At 40.0% G+C, this 20,169-nt stretch overlaps 2 protein-coding genes and 1 long non-coding RNA gene across 12 annotated transcripts in view; 2 read left to right on the plus strand and 1 right to left on the minus strand.

Annotated features, from left to right (window-relative positions):
- The window catches only part of ZNF518B (zinc finger protein 518B), a 20,822-nt gene extending 13,033 nt beyond the window's left edge, over positions 1 to 7,789 (plus strand). For all 7 annotated transcript variants that reach the window (XM_078367519.1, XM_078367520.1, XM_078367521.1 and 4 more), the window contains one exon: positions 1,193 to 7,789. In XM_078367519.1, the coding sequence (XP_078223645.1) occupies positions 1,389 to 4,613 (3,225 nt within the window). In that variant the 5' untranslated portion in view covers positions 1,193 to 1,388 and the 3' untranslated portion in view covers positions 4,614 to 7,789. The remainder of the gene's footprint in view (positions 1 to 1,192) is intronic.
- Positions 1 to 17,297, minus strand: part of LOC144581839 (uncharacterized) — a 24,029-nt gene extending 6,732 nt beyond the window's left edge. The window contains exon 1 of the long non-coding RNA XR_013533202.1: positions 17,186 to 17,297. This is a non-coding gene — a long non-coding RNA (uncharacterized LOC144581839). The remainder of the gene's footprint in view (positions 1 to 17,185) is intronic.
- A 102-nt stretch (positions 17,298 to 17,399) lies between these two features.
- LOC144581838 (proline-rich protein, Y-linked-like) overlaps positions 17,400 to 20,169 on the plus strand; it is a 35,101-nt gene continuing 32,331 nt past the window's right edge. For all 4 annotated transcript variants that reach the window (XR_013533200.1, XR_013533201.1, XM_078367522.1 and 1 more), the window contains exon 1: positions 17,400 to 17,525. Coding sequence is in view for 2 of the 4 variants with exons in the window: in XM_078367522.1 (XP_078223648.1) it covers positions 17,420 to 17,525 (106 nt within the window). In the remaining 2 variants the exon portion in view is untranslated. The remainder of the gene's footprint in view (positions 17,526 to 20,169) is intronic.

Below are 20,169 nucleotides of genomic sequence, written 5' to 3' on the forward strand. Positions count from 1 at the left end.
CTTTCTTAAGTCGTGAAATACTTTTTGCAGATTCCAAGCTAGAATGGATTTTGTTAGGCTCCTGGTGCTGCATATTCTGGAGGAAAAAGTACCTTTAAAGATTGTATAAAAGAGTCACTGTGTATGTTGGAGTGCTTCTTGTGCCCCAGGCCACTGGTGGTCTCCTTTCTGCACTACCCTTTCCCCAGCCATGTCTATGCAATACTGGGTTGTCTTTCCTGGACCATGTCCCTTGTTCCCCAACCCCCTTGCTGTTCCTTAGGAGCAGCAGGCCCACTTCCCACAGACATTTGCCTTTTCCCTGCGAGACACCTGTTTCCCAGCAGCCACAGTGCTCACTCCCGGTTGCCCCCAGGTCTCTGCTCAGACATGAACTTAGCATAAGGCCTTTCCTGACTGTCCTCATCTCCATACCCAGCCCTGCAACCTCATCACAGTGGCCTTCCCTGTCCTGTTGGCCTTGCTTTATGGTGTTTCTTTTCCCAGTTACCTTACCATCATTGGCAAGTATGTAATCTGTTTCCCTCTCGGCAGTGTGTGCATCACCAGGATGGGACTGATTTGCTTTTATTCACTGCCTTACAGCACTTTAGAATAATCCCCAGCACGTAATAGCTTCTCAATGAGATGCTGAGGCAGGCTTCCTAACATTGTCAGATTATGGGCTTTATACCACTCATGAAAACAAATTAAGCATGTGAGTTAAGAGAGTTGATATACACGCTGATAATAAGCTATAATGTAGAAACAAATGTGAACACCCAAGGCCAAAGCCCTATCTCTACCATTTGATAGCTAACTTGTTCAAAAACTGAACTGAAATTGTCCTGTATAACATTTTTGTGAAGCTAGTATGAAATTACACCTATGAAAGATATGTTCACTGACACTTAAAAGTGACTTTCTCTGATCAAAGCTTTCCTGAATGGTTGCTATGATGTCCTTGCTCCTCGTATATCTATCTTCATTCATGATTTGGCTAAAGTGGTAACTTATAGGGGGCTGAGTTTGAAAATGTTTTCAGTTTAGGCTTACTTGCCAACTCTATTGTGTTATTGTTATAAACGTGTCTAAAATCATATGTTGAGATTTACCATAAAATGTCCAAGGCCATTAAAATATAGGATAAGTTTGTTAATAGCTTAGCCAAACTCTTATATTAATCATGCTTTACAATTTTGTTTTCCTTTAGTGTTACCTGGAATATCAGAGAATTGAAAGCAGTCATATTTTGGGATCATGCGCCTACTCTGGCAGTATATAAAAAAAGATAAGTATGCACCCAAGAAGTAGCTGCTCCTCTACCTATCACAAACTGTATAGAAGGGTGTCTCCTAAGGATTTTATCATGTGAAAGCTTTCTGAACTTTAGTCGGCTCTTTTTAGAAATGCAGATAAAGAAGATGAAGGATATCGGACAGCAGCTATACACTACACACGTGAACAGCGGACATAATTCCTTGACCATGTCACCCAAACAGCCTGATGCTAATGGAGCACCTCGACCAGATAGACAAGAAACACCAACAATTTTGTATCAAGGCTCAGAGGCAGAGGGTGCCATGATGACCATTGCTACATGTGCCAAGTGCAAAAGTGTTCACAAGATCTCTCTTCAGGATTTACAGAAGGGTACAGGGAAGGACGGTATGTATGTCTGCTTCCAGTGCAGCCTCGGTGCAGCTCCTCCTAGTTTTCATTTTATGAGCAATAATCCCAGTGCTACTCATGTTGGAAATAGAACTGACACCTTCTCAAGTTCTGTTAATAACAAATTTAAGGTAAGGAACTTTAAGCCAGGCAAATACTATTGTGATAAATGTCGATTTTCCACTAAGGACCCGCTGCAGTACAAAAAGCACACCCTTCAACATGAGGAGATTAAATTCATTTGTTCTCACTGCAGCTACATTTCATATACGAAAGGGGAGTTTCAGAGGCATTTGGTGAAACACACAGGCATATTTCCTTATCAGTGTGAGTACTGTGACTATGGTGCTATTAGAAATGATTATATTGTCAAACACACAAAGAGAGTGCATGAAAGGGCAGGTGCAAAACGGCCAGTCAAAGCTGTTGCCAAGCCGGAGCCAAAAAGAACCAGCACTTCAAAACAAAACTCAGAGCTTTTAAAAGCGTCCAGTCCACGGGCTGCAATTCAAAATAAGTGGTCAGATCAACTATCAGGTTTCTCTCTCCATGCAAATAAAGACAAAATGCACAATATCATGTTGTTACCTGAACCAAAAGAATACCAAAAAGATGTAGTTTGTATTCCAAATAAAATGACCCTTTCTGAGCCAACTGAAGTCAACCTGTTTGAGAACAAAAATGTTGAAGTAGAAGTGTTATCCCCTGCGAAAGAACCTGTTCAGCCAGGTATGCCGCTGACGGTTGTTGCACCAGCAGAACTGGTTGTCCCTGCAAACTGTTTAGCCCAGTTGATAGACGTGAAGGTTGTCAATGGTACACAGCAGCTTGTTCTGAAACTGTTCCCGCTGGAAGAAAATAATTGCCTTGAAGCTGGGAGGGGCAATGGAGGTCATTCTGAACATATGGCAAAAGAGAAGGGTTCAGATGAACAAGAAAAAATACTTTCTGCAGAAAAAACAAAGTCACTGACAATTGATGAGAATGTTGGAAAACTTGTAGGCATTGATAGTTTTCAATCTTCAGTTCAGAAACAACTTAAAAATATGAAATGGGTAAGGTCTTATGATTTTATTATGCCAGATTCTAGTGTGCACAACCATGGAAAATCCTTCATTCATTCTGAAACAATTGAGGATTTTCAGAAAAGAAATAATTTGTATCCACATAGAACTGCTTTTCCTTCAGTTGCCTTAAAAGGTCATTCTCTAGCATCTGTATTGAAAAACAGTGTTTTACGTAGTCTTGGAGCCGCATCAAACCCTTTTCCATATAAAGCTGTTTGTTTTGCTGAAAATGGAAGAAATTTACACAGTAACTCATTCCCTTTTGCTGCATCACCTGCAACCTTTTCCTTCTCTGGAGAAAAGGGCTTATTGCCTATAAGTGAAAATGACTTGGAATCTAGAAGAAAGATGAGTATTCCTGTAAAAATGATTTCCTCTAATAGGAAGCAGGAAGATAACCAGACAGAAGAACACAAGGTGGTTTCAAGTGTAGGCCAGATTTCCTCTCAACATAAAAATGAGTATTTACATGTTAACATAACTGGAGAAGATAGACCTGAACAGCCTGGGGATAAGCCTTTGGAATTAAAGAATTCTGAAAGGACTACCAACACTAATGATGGCCCAGTCATCTCATCAGTATTCTCTCTGAGCTCTGGATCTGAAAATGTCCCCGAGGGCATCAAGTGGAATAGCTCAACGTCTAAAATAAAGTCAATTGAACTGTTGCGCAGAAAGATAGCTCAGTTAATTGAGTCCTGTGGCAAGCCTTCATCTTTGGCTTCAAATAGTGCACATCGTCGCTCTGGAGGGCAGGCGTCAAAGGTAACTTCAAAAGCTACCTCTGAAGGTATTCAAGAAATCAATATGTCACTCACTGGCCCTGACCATCCCACAGGTACTCTTCAGAAACCTCCGAATGATGGTGGTGGTACTGGTAACAGACAACTTACTCATCAACAAATATATTCACAGTTTGTGGATGGCAGTGTTAGGAAAACCAAAAGGAGAGTGGCCAGGAAGGCTCATGTTGCCACACCAGTGTTAATCCCCAAAGGGGCTGTGCTGAGGGTTCTTAATTCCTCTGAGGATGCCCACATCATAGAGGCTACATGTGAAGCACCTGTCAGCATACCTTGCAGTGAAACACAGTTAAAACCAGCTCCATTTTGCCCTGTGAAACAAGCAGACTCAGACTTACAGCCTTTAAGAAGTGAAAGGGGGCCAATAGATATGTCCCAAAATCTTGAGACACCTCTGAGGCCTAAACTGAAAAAAGAGAGTGCTGTCTGTAGCACCATCCCTAAAAAAACTGGCACCTTGCATGGACAGCAAGGAAGCAGTGAATTAAATAAGCAAGGCAGACTGCTTTCCAGAAATCTTTCGATAAGTAGAAATAAAACCAAACAAGTACACTTCGCCAAGAAGAAGAACAAAATTCAGGCCGAACCCAGCCGCTCTCTCAAGGATCCTTCAATTTTTCAGGTTGCAAGACAACTTCGGCTGATAGCAGCTAAGCCAGATCAGTTGATTAAGTGTCCCCGTCGGAACCAGCCAGTCATTGTGTTAAACCACCCTGATGTGGACTCACCAGAAGTGACCAATGTGATGAAGGTAATAAATAAATACAAAGGCAATGTCCTCAAAGTTGTTTTATCAGAGAGGACTAGGTGTCAGCTAGGCATCAGACGGCATCATGTACGCCTGACCTACCAGAATGCAGAAGAAGCCAGTCACGTTAAAAGGCAAATGATGTTGAAAATGAAACTCAAAAAAGTTCATAAAAACAACTACCAGGTAGTGGATTCCTTGCCTGATGACTCCACACAGTGTGTGTTTAAGTGCTGGTTTTGTGGGCGGCTGTATGAAGACCAGGAAGAGTGGATGAGTCACGGCCAACGGCATTTGATAGAAGCAACTAGAGACTGGGATGTGCTTTCCTCCAAGGGCAAATAAGTAAACAGTTACTCTTTGAAGCAAGTTATCTTTTAGTTTATTCTGGTTTGGAGTCCCTTCACCCAGAATAAGTAGAAGAAATATAGACTGTAGAAATGAGAGGACTGCTAATTCTTCATTCAGAACTGTAGGTATACTGGGAGCCAAGGGTCTGAACATGAAGTATGTGATTAGACCCCAGAATGTATTTGAGGTCCCTGAAATTGTACACACAAATTGATACATACGCATTGTTCTGGAGAGAGCCTATGAAACTTTGAACAGATTTTCAGTGGGATTTGACAGTTTTCTTTGTTTAGCACCCCCTTTTCTAAGTACATACAGATCTTTCATAACCCATTCAGAGGGGCAGATTGAAAATGTTTTACACATGCTCTTCATATAAATGCTACTGAAGAATTAAACCTATGTCTTGGTGTGCACATCTGTTTTGTTTTTGCATTAACTTGCATCCTGAGTATTTGGTGCACAATGGGAATTACATTTTCTGCTTTACTATCTTAAATTTGGTTGTAGAGAAATGTCCATTGTTTTACTCCCTTCCTGGTTTTGTAATACTCCAAGTGTTCCATATAGCACAAAGAGTTTTGCTTTTATTGGCCATTTTAAAGAATGCTTTCAACTGTTTGCCTGAATTTACTCCTTTCACGGCAAGTGTTGGAAGAAAAATAACATTTTCAAAAATTTAGCTTTTACTTTCTTTAAAATACATTGGTTTATGACAGTTGGGAAGGGAATGTATCTTTTGGCAAAGAAAAAAATTACAGAAGGAAAATACCTAGAACTGTTTTCTCTTAGCCCTTACCACTCCCAGAAACATAACTTAAGTGACCAATTTAACATGCAAGGGAACAGGCTTACACATAGATAAAACTTGCAAACAAGGCTTATAAAGTTATGAAAGGGGTTTCATATGCCTGAGACCTTGGGTGGATGCTGTCTGCTCTCTCTCTGGACCCTTTTGAGTCGTGGACAATAGCCTCCCTTTGCCATTTCTCAACAGGCCTCCTGTGGCCCAGCACAACTTCCTTGCCCACTTCTGTTTCTTCTGTGCCTTTGAGTAAGGTTTTCTGTTATGCTAGAAAATGGCAGGAGTCAACAAAAGAAAGACCTCCCACTATTTATGCTCAAGTTACAGGAACATGATCTCTGATTTTCACTGGTAGTAACCTAACCCTCTGTTTCTAATTTGTCTTAACCCCATTCATGCTTACCCTGCCACTCAGCTTTCTCGGGGAAGCAACTTGGGGAACACTCCTTCCACTCCCTACTCTACCAGCAGATGTCAGGACTGTCGCTTATCTACACAACACATTTGTGTTCTTTAGAAAAAGGCCCACCCCCTGCACAAGCACAGCTTCTTGGGCAGATAGATGGCTTGGCAATTGCTCAAGATTGGATTCTAGTCTTCACTTGACTGTGCAGCTGGGCACTGACCATCAGGTAGAGCACAGACGGCACAGCCACAAGGCATTTTCCTCCCTCCAGGAGCTATTCCTGCCTTAGGCGATTTATGGGGCGCAGTGAATGAAACTGAGGGGTTACATCTGAAAAAGACACCAATGATTTTTATCTTACTGGGTAGTCAATTGGAGACTTTATGATTTTTTTTTTTTCATATGGGAAAGTCTTAGATTCCTGCAGATGGGATTGCAATTCTTTGCAGTTTGTTCTCATTACAGATAATCAACATTTCTTTTGTATAATTCAGTACATGATCAAGTTAATTAATTTTTATTGAAATTTAAAACTTGCATTTTTATATATGTGTATATATGTGTGTGTACACATAAAATATTTTTTACCACATGAAAATTGCAGTACCTAATTTTCTGATTTCCTATTTTATAATGATACAAGGGCTGGAAAAATGTAGAATGTTTTTATATTCCAGAAGTTTATTTTGAAAGTACATTTTTATAAGGGTCTAATCTCACTTTTAGAAAATGAAAGCACAGGAATGATGGGGTCTGGTTTATATGAACAAGTGATAGAAACCCCTGTGGATCATTTTATTACTGCATTTAGTCCTTGTGCATTTTTATTTGGTGATTTTGGGGAAGTAGATTTTTGGTACCATTTTACAACATAAAGGAGAGCATTCAAAGTTTTGTCCATGTTACATACTTGTACTCCTATGGCATGAAAAAAAGCTCCTGGGATGGGGAAAGGAGTGAAGAAGAAAAGGCTGTGTTTTTTTTTTTCTTTCTTTCTTTTTCCTACTTTTTTTCTCTCCTGTTCCTCACCGCATAGTGCTTTTTACTGAAAAGCTAAACTGAGAATTGGCCTTGAATCAGGTCAGAGTGTTAACTATCAACATGAAGTATTTGCAGTTTGCCGCATCAACTGTTTTTCAAACATTATCTAAAAACAAAAGTGGCATACTTTGATGGAGCTTAATTGCGTGAGTAGAGTATGTAGCAAAGCTTTTCAGGATTTTCAGAACTAGCATACCTTTTAAGGAGTAAAAGGGTTTCTGGAAGTCAAAAATGGGAAAGCGAAAAGTAGCTGTCTTCCCTATATAAAGAGCTTTAGAAAATAGCTTAACCTGTAGGTACATGTCATGAAATAAACACATTTCTAACAAAATGAGGGAGTAGGGGCAGACCTGTGTTGTGTATTCGTGTGTTCTTACCTTAATGTTGAAGGACCTCTAGTCACTACATTTTGTTAATACTACCAATAAAATCATTTTAAATTTATTTTTTAAAGTAGATATTCTTTGGGGGACCAGAGAGTTTGTTATGTTTATGATATTGACAAATAAAGTAAAAAAAAAAATCTGACTCAAAGTATACGTTAATAGACTATTCAAATTTTTATCCCCAGTCCAGAACATCTCATAGCCTTCATTAAGGGCCAAGTGCTGTCTGTTGAACTAGACTGGACACAACACATTGTCTCAAAAGTTCCAGCTTTCTTTAGGACATGTTATATAAACCATCCCAGAAATTGAAGATGTGATGCTGCACGGCCTTTGGAATAATTTTTCAATCTGTAAATGTCAATATGAGCAGAAACGAAACATTGTGTAACATGTTTTAAGCATTATTGTAATTCCTGTGTTAACAGTTTGTGTGTCTGCTGCTCTGGTTTTGAAACATGTTTGTATATAGATATAGGAGTTGGCATAAATTTTGTTAAATAAAGCAACAAAAATTTTCTTTGCCCTTTCATTTCAGATGTTATGCAGATGACTGTTTATTACATAGCCTATTTGTATTAGACGTTTCTGAATCAGAGGCATCATTCTACACAACAGGTGTTTTGAATTCTACCAGGGTATGTTTAGAATTAGATGCACTGATGGGATGGTTAACCTTGCACACCCTAATATGAGCAGGCGAGGTTATGTTTCTGTTTTGTTTCGCTTGTAAATTCACAAGAGGTGCTAGTTTGGACAGCAGTGGCAATTTTCCTGGCATGGTTAGTGGCCTCAGCAGAGAAAGTATCTGGGCCTTTCACCTGCCTTCCATGTCTCAGGTGGAAGAGTTCCCAAGCAGTGATGTACCCCTGGACCACGTGAGTGTACTTGCACTGTTGATGTCATCTCTCCAATTTTCTCTTGTACCTGAGTCCACAGATGTTTGGGATGCAAGAGTATGAGGATATTTAAAGAGGCACTTAATTTCCTCATCTCATTCCTAGGGCCCAAGGAGTCATAAAGGGAAAGGAAGAGAATTGGACTTATGACCAATACTGGCAGATCTGAGGAAAATGGAGATGAGTTGCTTTAGTTCAGCATTTTGACCTATTGGTTTCTGAATTAAAATGAGTCGTCATCTTTGAATCCCATACTATCATTTAGTACTTTTGACAGTAGTTATTTCGGGGAGAGTGGAGGTTAAATAAGGGAGCAGGAAACTGAAGAGGATCTGTGTTATGCATGGAGTACCAGGGATAGTTAGTGTAGTGAGTCACATAGGGAACATGGGTGGAAATTGACTTCAAGGGTGTAAAGCTAGGAAGTGGCCATCACTAATGCACACTGTGTTACAGAAAACATGTTAAAACCCAAGCTCAAGAGAATAACACCTGATTCACCAGGTTTACATGATGCCCTTGGATTTCAAATGTTATGAGACTTTGTTTATCACATTATTTCATTTAGAAAATAGCTTAACTTGTAGGTACATGTCATGAAATAAGTACATTTTTAACAAAACTGGAGGGAGTAGGGGGCAGAACTGTGTTGAGTGTGTGTTTTTTATTTTGAAGGACCTCCAATTACTACATTTTGTTAATAAATGACAGGATAAATTAAGCAATGTTTAGGATAGTGTTTTGGTAGGAGCGGCATTAGTACCCCCTGGTATCTGCAAAGCCCTTTTCTTTGCAGTATGTAGAGTCATTTGCTGCCAACAGCTACGCTCAGTATGAGTTGCTTTTTAAGGTTTCCACATCCATCAAATGTGAGCCAATTTGTAGCCACATTTTAAGAGAGTAAAACGAACAGATAAACATTTAATTTGGCCCAATACATCTAGAATATTATTTAAATATCTTCAGTCAGCAAAATACTGTGACATGACCGTGACACTTTAAAAATGAGGTTCAGAAATCTGGTATGTATTTTAAATCTACAGCATGTTTCAATTTTACTGCTAAATTTTCAGTTATAATCAGAAGTAACCCTACCAAAACACAAGTTTTTAATGGAAAGATATTTTACACTACTTCAATTTTTAAAACTAAAAATATAGTTCCTCAGTCACCTTAGCCACATTCCAAGCTTTCAGATGCCTAGTGGCTGCTCTACTGAACAGTGCAGAAGGGGTGATACGCTCTATTGTGAATATTTGTGTGCTGCTCTGAGCTCCTTGATGGGAAGCATTGGATTTTATTTTCTATGTATCTGAAACTAGGGTGAGCCAGGCTAGACTTCACTCACCAACATTTAGGGAATGCCAATTCTGTGCCAGGTTCTGTATTAATTCCTGGCAGTTCTATTTCTGTGTCTATACCCTAGAGAAACTGTTCACCTGTGACTTTTTGAGAATAGCACTCATTTATTTGGCAGTTCTAGTTGTTCAAAGAAATAGTTATCATTCACACTACATGTCCACCATGAGTCAATAAGGGGCTCAGCTCCCCACAGTCTGTTAGAGGCCTAGGCCAATGGAGGGCCCCCTCTTGTAGGTGCCCCCTTGGGATCACTTGAGTGTCTCTATCACTGAGACAGGAAAGGAGTAAGAGGAGAGGATCTTGTACCGGTGAGAAACGTTGCACAGCACTCCACTCACAACTGGCTGCCCAGAACTGGTCATGTAACCTGCCATGGTTATTCAGCACCATCTTTGCACACAGAAAAAACAAGAGAACCAGTGTATTGACAAACACCAATGATACCTAACACACTGGGTCATACGGTGCATGCTGGAGGAGTATAAAGGTCAATTATCTATGTAGAAACCAACTTGTCACTCTGATAGTTGTGAAATGGTAACATCCTGATAAGAGCCGAAGATCTGCAGAAATGAGAATTTCAACATAATATTTGGCAATACTAAACTTGAAACAATGTATTGTTTTCATTTTCCTAATTATTAAGCTAGTACCCCTTTGCAAATATTTATTGGACATTTAAATTTTCTATGATAGCTTGTTTATCGAACATTTGAATTTTCTCTGTATAATCTATATTCTTTCTCTACTATTGAGCTATTAATTTTAAACTTTCAGAAGAAAATGTGGGCACTCTTAAAAATTCATTAAAAAATCTTTAGGATTGAAATGTGGGCACTCTTAAAAATTCATTAAAAAATCTTTAGGATTGGGCTTCTTGTACTTTTTTTAAAAACAGAAATCTTTCTTTACCCTGAGTTTAAAAAAAGTCTTTCATGTTAAATTTAATATTAAAAATAAAAATAAACTTTCACACAACAGTGGACTCCATATTGTTATACAAGTGGTCAGTTATGGGCTTTGTAAAAATCTTTTTCAAAAGGATCTAGGTCCAGATTTTTTTTATATGAAAAAATATCAAAGTCTTTTTAAGTCCACACTCTCACAAAAGTTAATTCCACGTGGATTATTTACTCACTAATCCTAAAACCCATTTTTAAAGAGTCCAAGCTTTTCCTTCTGTATGTCACCCTACATCTGTATATCCAGGTTTCGTATTTATATGGATCTATGTTGGAGTCTCTGTGCTGTGGCATTATGCTGTTTGTTGTGACTCAAAATTATTTCTAATATAGTTTACTGGTATATAAAAAGTGGAAATACTTTCCATAGTGGATGTTATAAAGATACAGTAATAGTCTTGGTTATCCTTGATTCTTTGCTCTTCCATGCATTTTTTAAATTTTTTATTTTTTTTTTAAGATGGAGTTTCACTCTGTCACCCAGGTTGGAGTGCAGTAGTGTAATCTCAGCTCACTGCAACCTCTGCCTCCCTGGTTCAAGTGATTCTCTTGCCTTAGCCTCCCGAGTAGCTGGGATTGCAGGTGGTAGCCACTATGCCTGGCTAATTTTTGTATTTTCCGTGGCAATGGGGTTTCACTATATTGGCTGGGCTGGTCTTGAACTCCTGACCTCAAGTGATCCACCCCCATCAGCCTCCCAAAGTCCTGGAATTACAGGCATGAGCTAGCACGCCCAGTGCATATGCATTTTAAAATGCTTGTCAAACCCTGCTGAGATTTTTATTGGAATACCATTAAAATACCATTTAGGAAAATACCATTTAGTTGCATTTGAGGAAGATTGTCAATGGGAACATGCTATCACCATTTAGTCTGGTAAATGTAATAAAGTTACACCAGACCAATAACATTTCACAATTTGTTTCCTATATTTTGGGGAAAAGATCTTATTTGCAATAAAAATTAAAACCACAGATTGCAAAATCAATTTTAGTTGATTCCATCAAGAAAGTTTTATAATTTGCAAATAAGAGGTGAGCAACATTTCCAAGTGTAAATTCAATATCAGAAAAAAATCAGTTGAGTTTCTATGCATGAGAAATGGAAATAGCTCTAGTAGGAATGTTTCCATCACCTCTTCTCTTGAACACTTTAAGCCCTAACCAATGTAATACGAAATTAAAAATAAAAATGGGTATCTTTGTATTTTCTAGGTAGACGAAAGATTAGGGCTTAAAAGAAATCAATATTGCAAGATGTAAAAGGGTCGTTAGATTTTTGCCATTTAAGCATAATTTTTGTCATAGGTTTTTGGAAGATGCTCAGCTTAAGGCATTTTTCTTTATTCCCAAATGGCTTTTTTTAAATAAAATTTTAACATTACGTTTACGTGACTTTTGTCTCTTTTAAAAGAGTTCCTTTTGTTTCTTTTAAAAATATTGAATAGATTTTTCTCATGTTTCTCCTTATATTCCTGGAATGATACTTTGTCATAATCTCTATGTATAGATGGTACTGCTAACTTTGAGGATCTAATAGAAATCTTTACGTAAGTGAAATTGCTCTGTATTTTCTCTTTCAGTACTATCCTTACAGTGTTTCATTATCAAGATTATAAGTGAGTGTGGCACTTTCTGTATTTCTCTATTGGATGTGAATTGTTTGAGAGACTAGAAATTGAGTGGTCCTTGAAGTGGTAAGCCATCTCATCAATGGAAACATCTTGGGCAGGTGTCCTTAACAGAGAAGGAGAAACATGAATGGGTCAGGAAGGAGGGTTTGGAAAGTCTCAAATTGATTTGATTACTATACTGATTATTTTTGTTCAGGTTTTCTCTTAATTTTTCTACTCTATTCAGTTCACTATCACTAGAAATATAACAGTTCTTCTGGTATATAAATGCAAGTCAGATGATGCACCTTTTATTATTGTGTGGGACACAGAGATCTATATGCCATTACCTTAGCCTCCTGCTCCAGCAACAAAATACTATAGACTGGGTAGCTCATACAATAGAAATTTATTTCTTGCACCTCTCAAGACTGGAAATTCTAAAATCAAGGCATAGGCAGATTTAGTGTCTAGTGAGGGCTCACTTCCTGGTTCATAGAAGGCACCTTCTCACTGAGTCCTCACCTGATAGAAGGAATGAATGAACTCTCTAACATCTTTTAAGGGCACTAATCCCATCCATGAGGGCCTCTCATGACTTAATTACTGCCCAGAGGCATCCCCAGTTAATACTACATCAGAGATTAGGTTTCAACATATAAATTTTGAAAGGACACAAACATTCAGACCACAGCAGCCATTGTGTATATAACCTACATCCTCCATCTATTACATGAGTAAATATAGGTTGTAAAGTGAAATGTTTGGTAGGTATGTGTTAACACTGTTCCAAAAATAGTGTTTCACTCAGTTCATGAATGTAGCTCATGAAATCTCTAGAGCATGGTTGTCATCATCCTAACTGTGCTTAGAAATGTGCCCTTTTGTAAAAAATAGCTAGAAAGCAAATGGTGCTTGTTGAAGAATGCACCCTGACCAAGTTGTAAAGAACTGTGTCTGCTGCTGTTATTGCTAAACCTTCCGAGTTTTCAAATATTCCTCAGAGCATTGGCTATTCATTGTTCACAGCGGCAGCGCCTAAAATTATCTGGGATTGGCTCACCAGCCATTGGCAATACTGGAGCATGTCTAATCCGGATTGTACTTGGAATATGCTCACATTTAGGGGATGTTGATTTCCAGAAAAATGCCCATTATACAAAGAGCTGCCTGATGTCAACACTAAGCCCTTATTAGTCCAAATAATAAGACTAAAATTTGAAGTGCTTTAAATACAGCAAAGGTTTGTGCATACCCATGTGAAGTCTGCTACAGGTTGGACAGCACTCTGCCAGCCTCACCTTGGGGGCCACATGCTTCACAAGGCAGAATATAAAACAGAGAAGAGAGGGCAGGAGAAAGGAACACTGGCTCTGTAATGCCTTAGCCAGGAAGTGGCACGTGACATGTCCCCAACATTCCATTAGCTGGAATTAGTTCAACAGTTTCAACCATCTGCAAATCAGGAAATGTAGGGGAGCACGTGGAATATTTGCTAAATAACTTGCCACATTAACTGTCTGACTTTGCCCAAGTAACTCAGCCTTCCTGTGCCCCAATACATGTAGTATTGGCTCTAATTTTACAGCCAAAACTAGCATATTTTATATCTTGAAGGATCATTATGAGAATTCAAACACTCAACATGGTATCTCAGATAGTGTTGGTTCAGTAAGCACTAACTGACTCACATCTCTTCTGGAGCAGGCACAGACCATCTTGATGTAACAGTGAGTATTCGAGCAAGATCCTTATCCTCATGTTGCCTAGAATTTGCTACTCAAAATGTTGTCCTTGGTCTGATAGCATCAGTGTTACCTGAATCTTGGAAGAACTGTAGAATTTCTGGCCCCATCCGAACCGACTGGATCAGAATCTGCAGATGCCTCGATGACTTGCATGCCGATGAGAGTGTGAGAAACACTGACTAGAACACTGCTCCTTCATTTCTCCCTTCATCTGGTGAACTGTTTTCTTTCCCAAGAACACCTGCCCTGATCACCTCACCAACTCCACCCCCAACCACAGGGATTAGATGTTGCCATGACATTGCTATTGCTCTTAGAAAATGAAAGGAAATATAAAGTGCTTATGGTCCAGTGGGGAAGACAGCATCTTTATGTTATTAGAGGAAGCAGTGCCATAGACAGTAATTACTGGTAATGTGAACCAGAGGTGTAAGGGGGAAGGCGTAAGCAGGGAGGAAGAAGTGGGGGACTGAAAGGCAGTGTCTTTGCACTGTGCACATGGGACAAAACCCCAAAATCCAGTGTTGAAGGGAAGTGAACAAGCTTCTGTTGCTGTCCAGTTAAAAACCTGTTCAGCTCTAGCCTCTCCAAAGTAGAATACCTGCTTGCTATGGCTTTTTGTTCCCAGTTTACTGTATCGCTGGGACTGAGAGCAAGGCTTCCCAGGGCCTTGTGCATAATAAGCTTGTGATTTCAAGTCTCAGTGGAGTTTGAGAAGCACCCGCTTATTGTGCATGCAAATTACTAAGAATCCCATTAAAAAGCAGATTCTGAGTCAATGTGTCTGAAGATGTCGATGCTGTTGTTCTAGGCACCACACTTGCAAATCCTAAAGTTCTCTTTTATTAAAACAGAATAAGCAACAGCTTTCGGGGAAGGTAGCTTACAGCCTTGCTATTCAAACATTTTTACATATTTCTATAAACTTACACAAAAAGCAATCATATCCTTAACTTGGTGATTTACCCTTTTGAGCCTAATATACTAAAAAATAAATTTCTTAATTTGCCCTTAAACGCTAGAGAGCAAATAGTGCATCAGATTACAGGGTAGTCTGCCCATCAGCATCTCAGCAACTCAGATAAGGCTGATCCTAAGACAGCTATACCTCACCCCTCTACAGCCCTCCTCTCCAATACCATCTTTGAGGATTTGGCCCTTAAAGCTCTTAATGAGGTAATTCGAACCATGGACATCTACCACCTAAGAATTCTGAATACTACTTTGTAATGACCTCCTATAACTAGCCATTGTGTGGGTGGGCCCTTGGAGATCTCTAAGCTAATCCCCTGGTTTAAAAATCACTTGGGAGACTGGGCAGGTGCTTCAGGGCTAAGCAGGTGGCACTGGAGTCTCCATACCCCACCCACATTCCAGCCAGAACAGCTTCAATTTTATCTATTACCCAGACAAATTTTTAATTTGTCTGCAAATGTTTTGAGAAAAAGAAGCAATTTGACCTTTTGGTGTACTCCTAATTTATCCTATCATCTTACCCCAGTTAGAATGACTATCATCAAAAAGGCAAAACAGCAGATGTTGGCAAGGATGCAGACAAAAGGGACTTTATACACTGTTGCTAGGGGAATGTAAATTCATACATTCATTATGGAAAACATTAGAGAGTTTTCAAGAAACTGAAAATAGAACTACCACATAATCGAGCAATCTCATTACAAATATTTATCCAAAGGAAAGGAAATTCATATAGGAAAGGGATACCTGCAACTCGTGAGTTTATTGCAGCACTGTTCACAATAGGAAAGTTAAGAAATCAACCTAAACTTCCATGAATGGGTGAGTGAAGAAAATGTAGTGTATATGTATATAATGAACAGTATATTCAGCCATGAAAAGAATGAAATCCTGACATTTGCAGCAACATAAATGGAACTGCAGGTTATTATGATAAGTGAAATAATCCAAGCAAAGAAAAATACCACATGTTCTCACTCATGTGTGAGAGCTAAAACCGCTAATTTGATACAGGTAGAGAGATCAGTGACGGTCACCAGAGGCCGGAAGTTTGTGTGTGTGAAACAGGTGGGTAGGGATGGGGAACAAAGAGAGATTTGGTTAATTGGTACAAACAGATGGAAGGGATACATTCTAATGTTTGATAGTAGAGTAGGGTGACTTTGGTTAGGGACATGTTGTACATTTTAAAATACATAGAAAGGGTCAGGTGCCTGTAATCCCAAAACTTCGGGAGGCCAAGATGAGCAGATTACCTGAGGTGAGGAGTTCAAGACCAACCTGACCAGCATGGTGAAACCCCACCACTACTAAAGAGACAAAATTAGCCAGGTGTGGTGGTGCGTGTCTCTAATCCCAGGTACTTGCGAGGCTGAGGCAGGAGAATTGATTGAACCCAGCAGGCAGAGGTTGCAGTGAGCTTAGATCACACCACGGCACTCCAGCCTGGGCAACAAGAGCAAAACTCCATCTCAAAAAAAAAAAATATATATATATATATATATGTGTGTGTATGTATGTGTGTGTGTGTGTGTGTATATGTGTGTATGTGTGTGTGTGTATGTGAGAGGACTTGAAATGGTCCCAACATATAGAACTGGTAAATGCTCAAGGTGATAGATACCCTAACTACTCTCACTTGCTCATTACACATTGTATGCATGTAACAAAACATCACATGTACCCTATAAATATGTACAAATGTATCAAAAAACTTAAAAAATTAAAAAAATACTGAATGAGTCAATTCATTTCATCTAGCTTCAATATTATACATCTTTTAAAGGATTATGTATTGTATTTAGCAGGAAAAAGTGTTCTTTCCAGTCTATATTTATTTTCACATAGAAAATTTCACTAGGAAAGCCATAGAAAAGTATAATTTAGAACTCAGGCTTCTCAAATAAAATGAGAGGAGATCATTATTATCGGTTGTATTTGCTAGTAATTTATACAAATGCTATCTAAAACTGGATGTTATCCATATATTCAATGACATTAAGAACTAAGTCTTGTAAAAAAAAGCTAAAGATAGCAATAATAAATATTTAAATGAAGCAATTTTAAAAGCAAAATAAATTTTTAACCTGTAGAATGTAGGGGCAAGATTAGATCATAAAAATAATGGTGTTTGTTATTACTATCATTATTGCTACCACCAAGTAGAGCTGGAAGGAACCCTATTTCAGTCCATCTAAACCAGGTTCTCAAGTGGGCTTTCTTCTTTTTTGGCCCCAGATTGGCAGACAAAATCCCATTTGCTGGCACAGCTGGAGAACTATAAGCCATATGGCCTGAGCACACACAAGCCCTATCTGCAGGTAGGCAGGCAGGCTGGCACCAATAGAAGAGAGTTTAGAAGCAGCTGACCTTTCCATGCTCACTTCCTTCTCCCAGAGGCAGTAATTGCATGTCATTCCATTTCCAGTGGAGAAGAATGAGTGGGGATGGGCACAGCTAGGGTGTCCCTGGATGTTATTCTAGTGGAAGACCCATTATGGCAACCACTGCAGTTCTCATGGCAACCATTGTGGTCCTCATGGCAACCACTGAGGTTCTCCACAATGCTGCATATGTTCTGCTTGTCCCATCACCACCCTGCTTATGTCCAGAGGGACTGAACTCTATGGACTGAAATATATGGGCCCCCTTAATCTCTGGCTTCTCTTTGGGTTTGAAGGTCAGAAGGTGGCAGATGAAAAAGATCAGGGTATGTATTCCTCCAGTTTCCCCATTGCCAAGATCTCCTTGAAAGGCACTTATATTTCTCGAGCTAAGACACAGCCAAGGACAGAACTAGTATTGTGATGTGAGGTGGACACTTACACAAATTTTGAACCTTCTTTAAATATTAAAAAAATTGACCAGGTACAGTGGGTCACTCCTGTAATCCCAGCATTTTGGGAGGGTGTAGTGGGTGGATTGCTTGCTCAGGAGTTCAAGACCAGCCTGGGCAACATGGCAAAACCTTGTCTCTACAAAAAAAAATTTAATAGAAAAAATTAGCAGGGCATGGTGCTACATGCCAGTGGTCCCACATACTCAGGAGGCTGAGGTGGGAGGATTGCTTGAGCCCAGGAGGTAGTCTGCAGTGAGCCATGGTGGTGCCACTGTACTCCAGCCTGGGTGACAGAGCAAGAACCTGTCTCAAAAATAATAATACAGAATACAAATACAAATACAAAAATAATAATAATTCTGCAAGATGGCGGAATAGGAACAGCTCTGGTCTATAGCTACTAGCGAGATTGATGCAGAAGGTGGGTGATTTCGGCATTTCCAACCTGGCTCATCTTATTGGGACTGGTTAGACAATGGGTACAGCCCTCAGAGGGTGAGCTGAAGCAGGATGGGGCATCACCTTACCTGGGAAGTGCAAGGGGTCAGGGAACTCTCTCCCCGGCCAAGGGAATCCATGAGGAATGGCTGTGGAACTGTGCCATGAGGAGTGGTGCATTCTGGCCCAGACACTATGGTTTTCTCCTGGTCTTCACAACCTGCAGACCAGGAGGTTCTGTCGGGTACCTACAGAATCCAGCAGGGTCCTGGGTTTCGACCACAAAACTAGGTGGCCATTTGGGCAGACACTGAGCTAGCTGCAGTAGCTTTTTTTCATACCCCAGTGGCACATGGAACACCAGTAAGACAGAACTGTTTACTCCCCTGGAAAGGGGGCTGAAGCCAGGGAGCCAAGTGGATCCCACCCCCACAAACCCCCCCCCCCTCAGCAAGCTAAGATCCACCAGCTTGAAATTCTCACTTCCAGCACAGCAGTCTGAAATAGACCTGGGATGCTGGAGGTTTGTGGGGTAAGGGGCATTTGCCATTACTGAGGCTTGAGTAGGTGGTTTTCTCCTCACAGTGTAAACAAAGCCTCAGGGAAGTTCCAGCTGGGCTGAGCCCTCTCTAGCTCAACAAAGACCCTGTAGTCTGACTGCCTCTCTAGATTCCTCCTCTCTGGAAAGGGTATCTCTTAAAGAAAGGCAGCAGCCCCAGTCAGGGGCTTATAGATAAAACTCCCATCTCCCTGGGACAGAGCACCTGGGGCAAAGGGCAGCTGTGGGCACAACTTTAGCAGACTTAAACCATCCTGCCTGCTGACTCTGAAGAGAGCAGCAGATCTCCCAGCACAGTGCTTGGGCTCTGCTAAGAGCAGACTGCCTCCTGAAGTGGGTCCCTGATCCCTGTGTCTCCTGACTGAGAGATACCTCCCAGCAGGGGTCAATAAGACACCTCATAAAGGAGAGCTCCAGCTGGCATCTGGCGGGTGCCCCTCTGGGGCAAAGCTTACAGAGAAGGAACAGGCAGCAATCTTTGCTGTTCTGCACACTCTGCTGATGATACTCAGGCAAACAGGATCTGCAGTGGACCTCCAGCAAACTGCAGCAGACCTGCAGCAGAGTGGCCTGACTGTTAAAAGGAAAACAAACAGAAATAGCTTCAACATCAACAAAAAGGACATTCACACAGAAACCCCATCTGAAGGTCACCAACATCAAAGACCAAAGGTAGATAAATCCACAAAGATGAGGAAAAAAATAGCACAAAAAGGCTGAAAAGTCCAAAAACCAGAATGCCTCTTCTCCACAGGATCACAACTCCTTGCCAGCAAGGGAAAAAACAGGACCGAGAATGAGTTTGATGAATTGACAGAAGTATGCTTCAGAAGGTGGATAATAGCAAATTCTTCTGAGCTAAAGAAGTGTGATCTAACCCAATGCAAGGAAGTTAAGAACCTTGAAAAAAAAGTTATCGAAAATGCTAACTAGAATAATCAGGTTAGAGAAGAAATAAATGACCTAATGGAACTGAAGCATGAGAACTTAATGAAGCATATACAAGTATCAATAGCCAAATCAATCAAGTGGAAGAAAGGATATCAGAGATTCAAGATCAACTTAATGAAATAAAGCATGAAAACAATATTAGAGAAAAAAGAATGAAAAGGAATGAACAAAGCCTCCAAGACATATGGGATTATGTGAAAAGACCACACCTGCATTTGATTGGTATACCTGAAACTGACAGAAAGAATGGAACGAAGTTGGAAAACACTCTTCAGGATATTCTCCAGGAGAACTTCCCTAACCTACCAAGACAGGCCAACATTCAAATTCAGGAAATACAGAGAATACCACAAAGACACTCCTCGAGAAAAGCAACCCCAAGACACATAATTATCAGATTCACCAAGGTTGAAACAAAGGAAAAAATGTTAAGTGCAAACACAGAGAAAGGTTCAGTTACCCATCTTCTGGTGGGGAAGCCCATCAGACTAATAGCGGATCTCTCTGCAGAAACCCTACAAGCCAGAAGAGAGTGGTGGCCAATATTCAACATTCTTAAAGATAAGA

The sequence above is a fragment of the Callithrix jacchus genome, chromosome 3 (assembly GCF_049354715.1).
Source record: "Callithrix jacchus isolate 240 chromosome 3, calJac240_pri, whole genome shotgun sequence".
Lineage (NCBI taxonomy): Eukaryota > Metazoa > Chordata > Mammalia > Primates > Cebidae > Callithrix > Callithrix jacchus.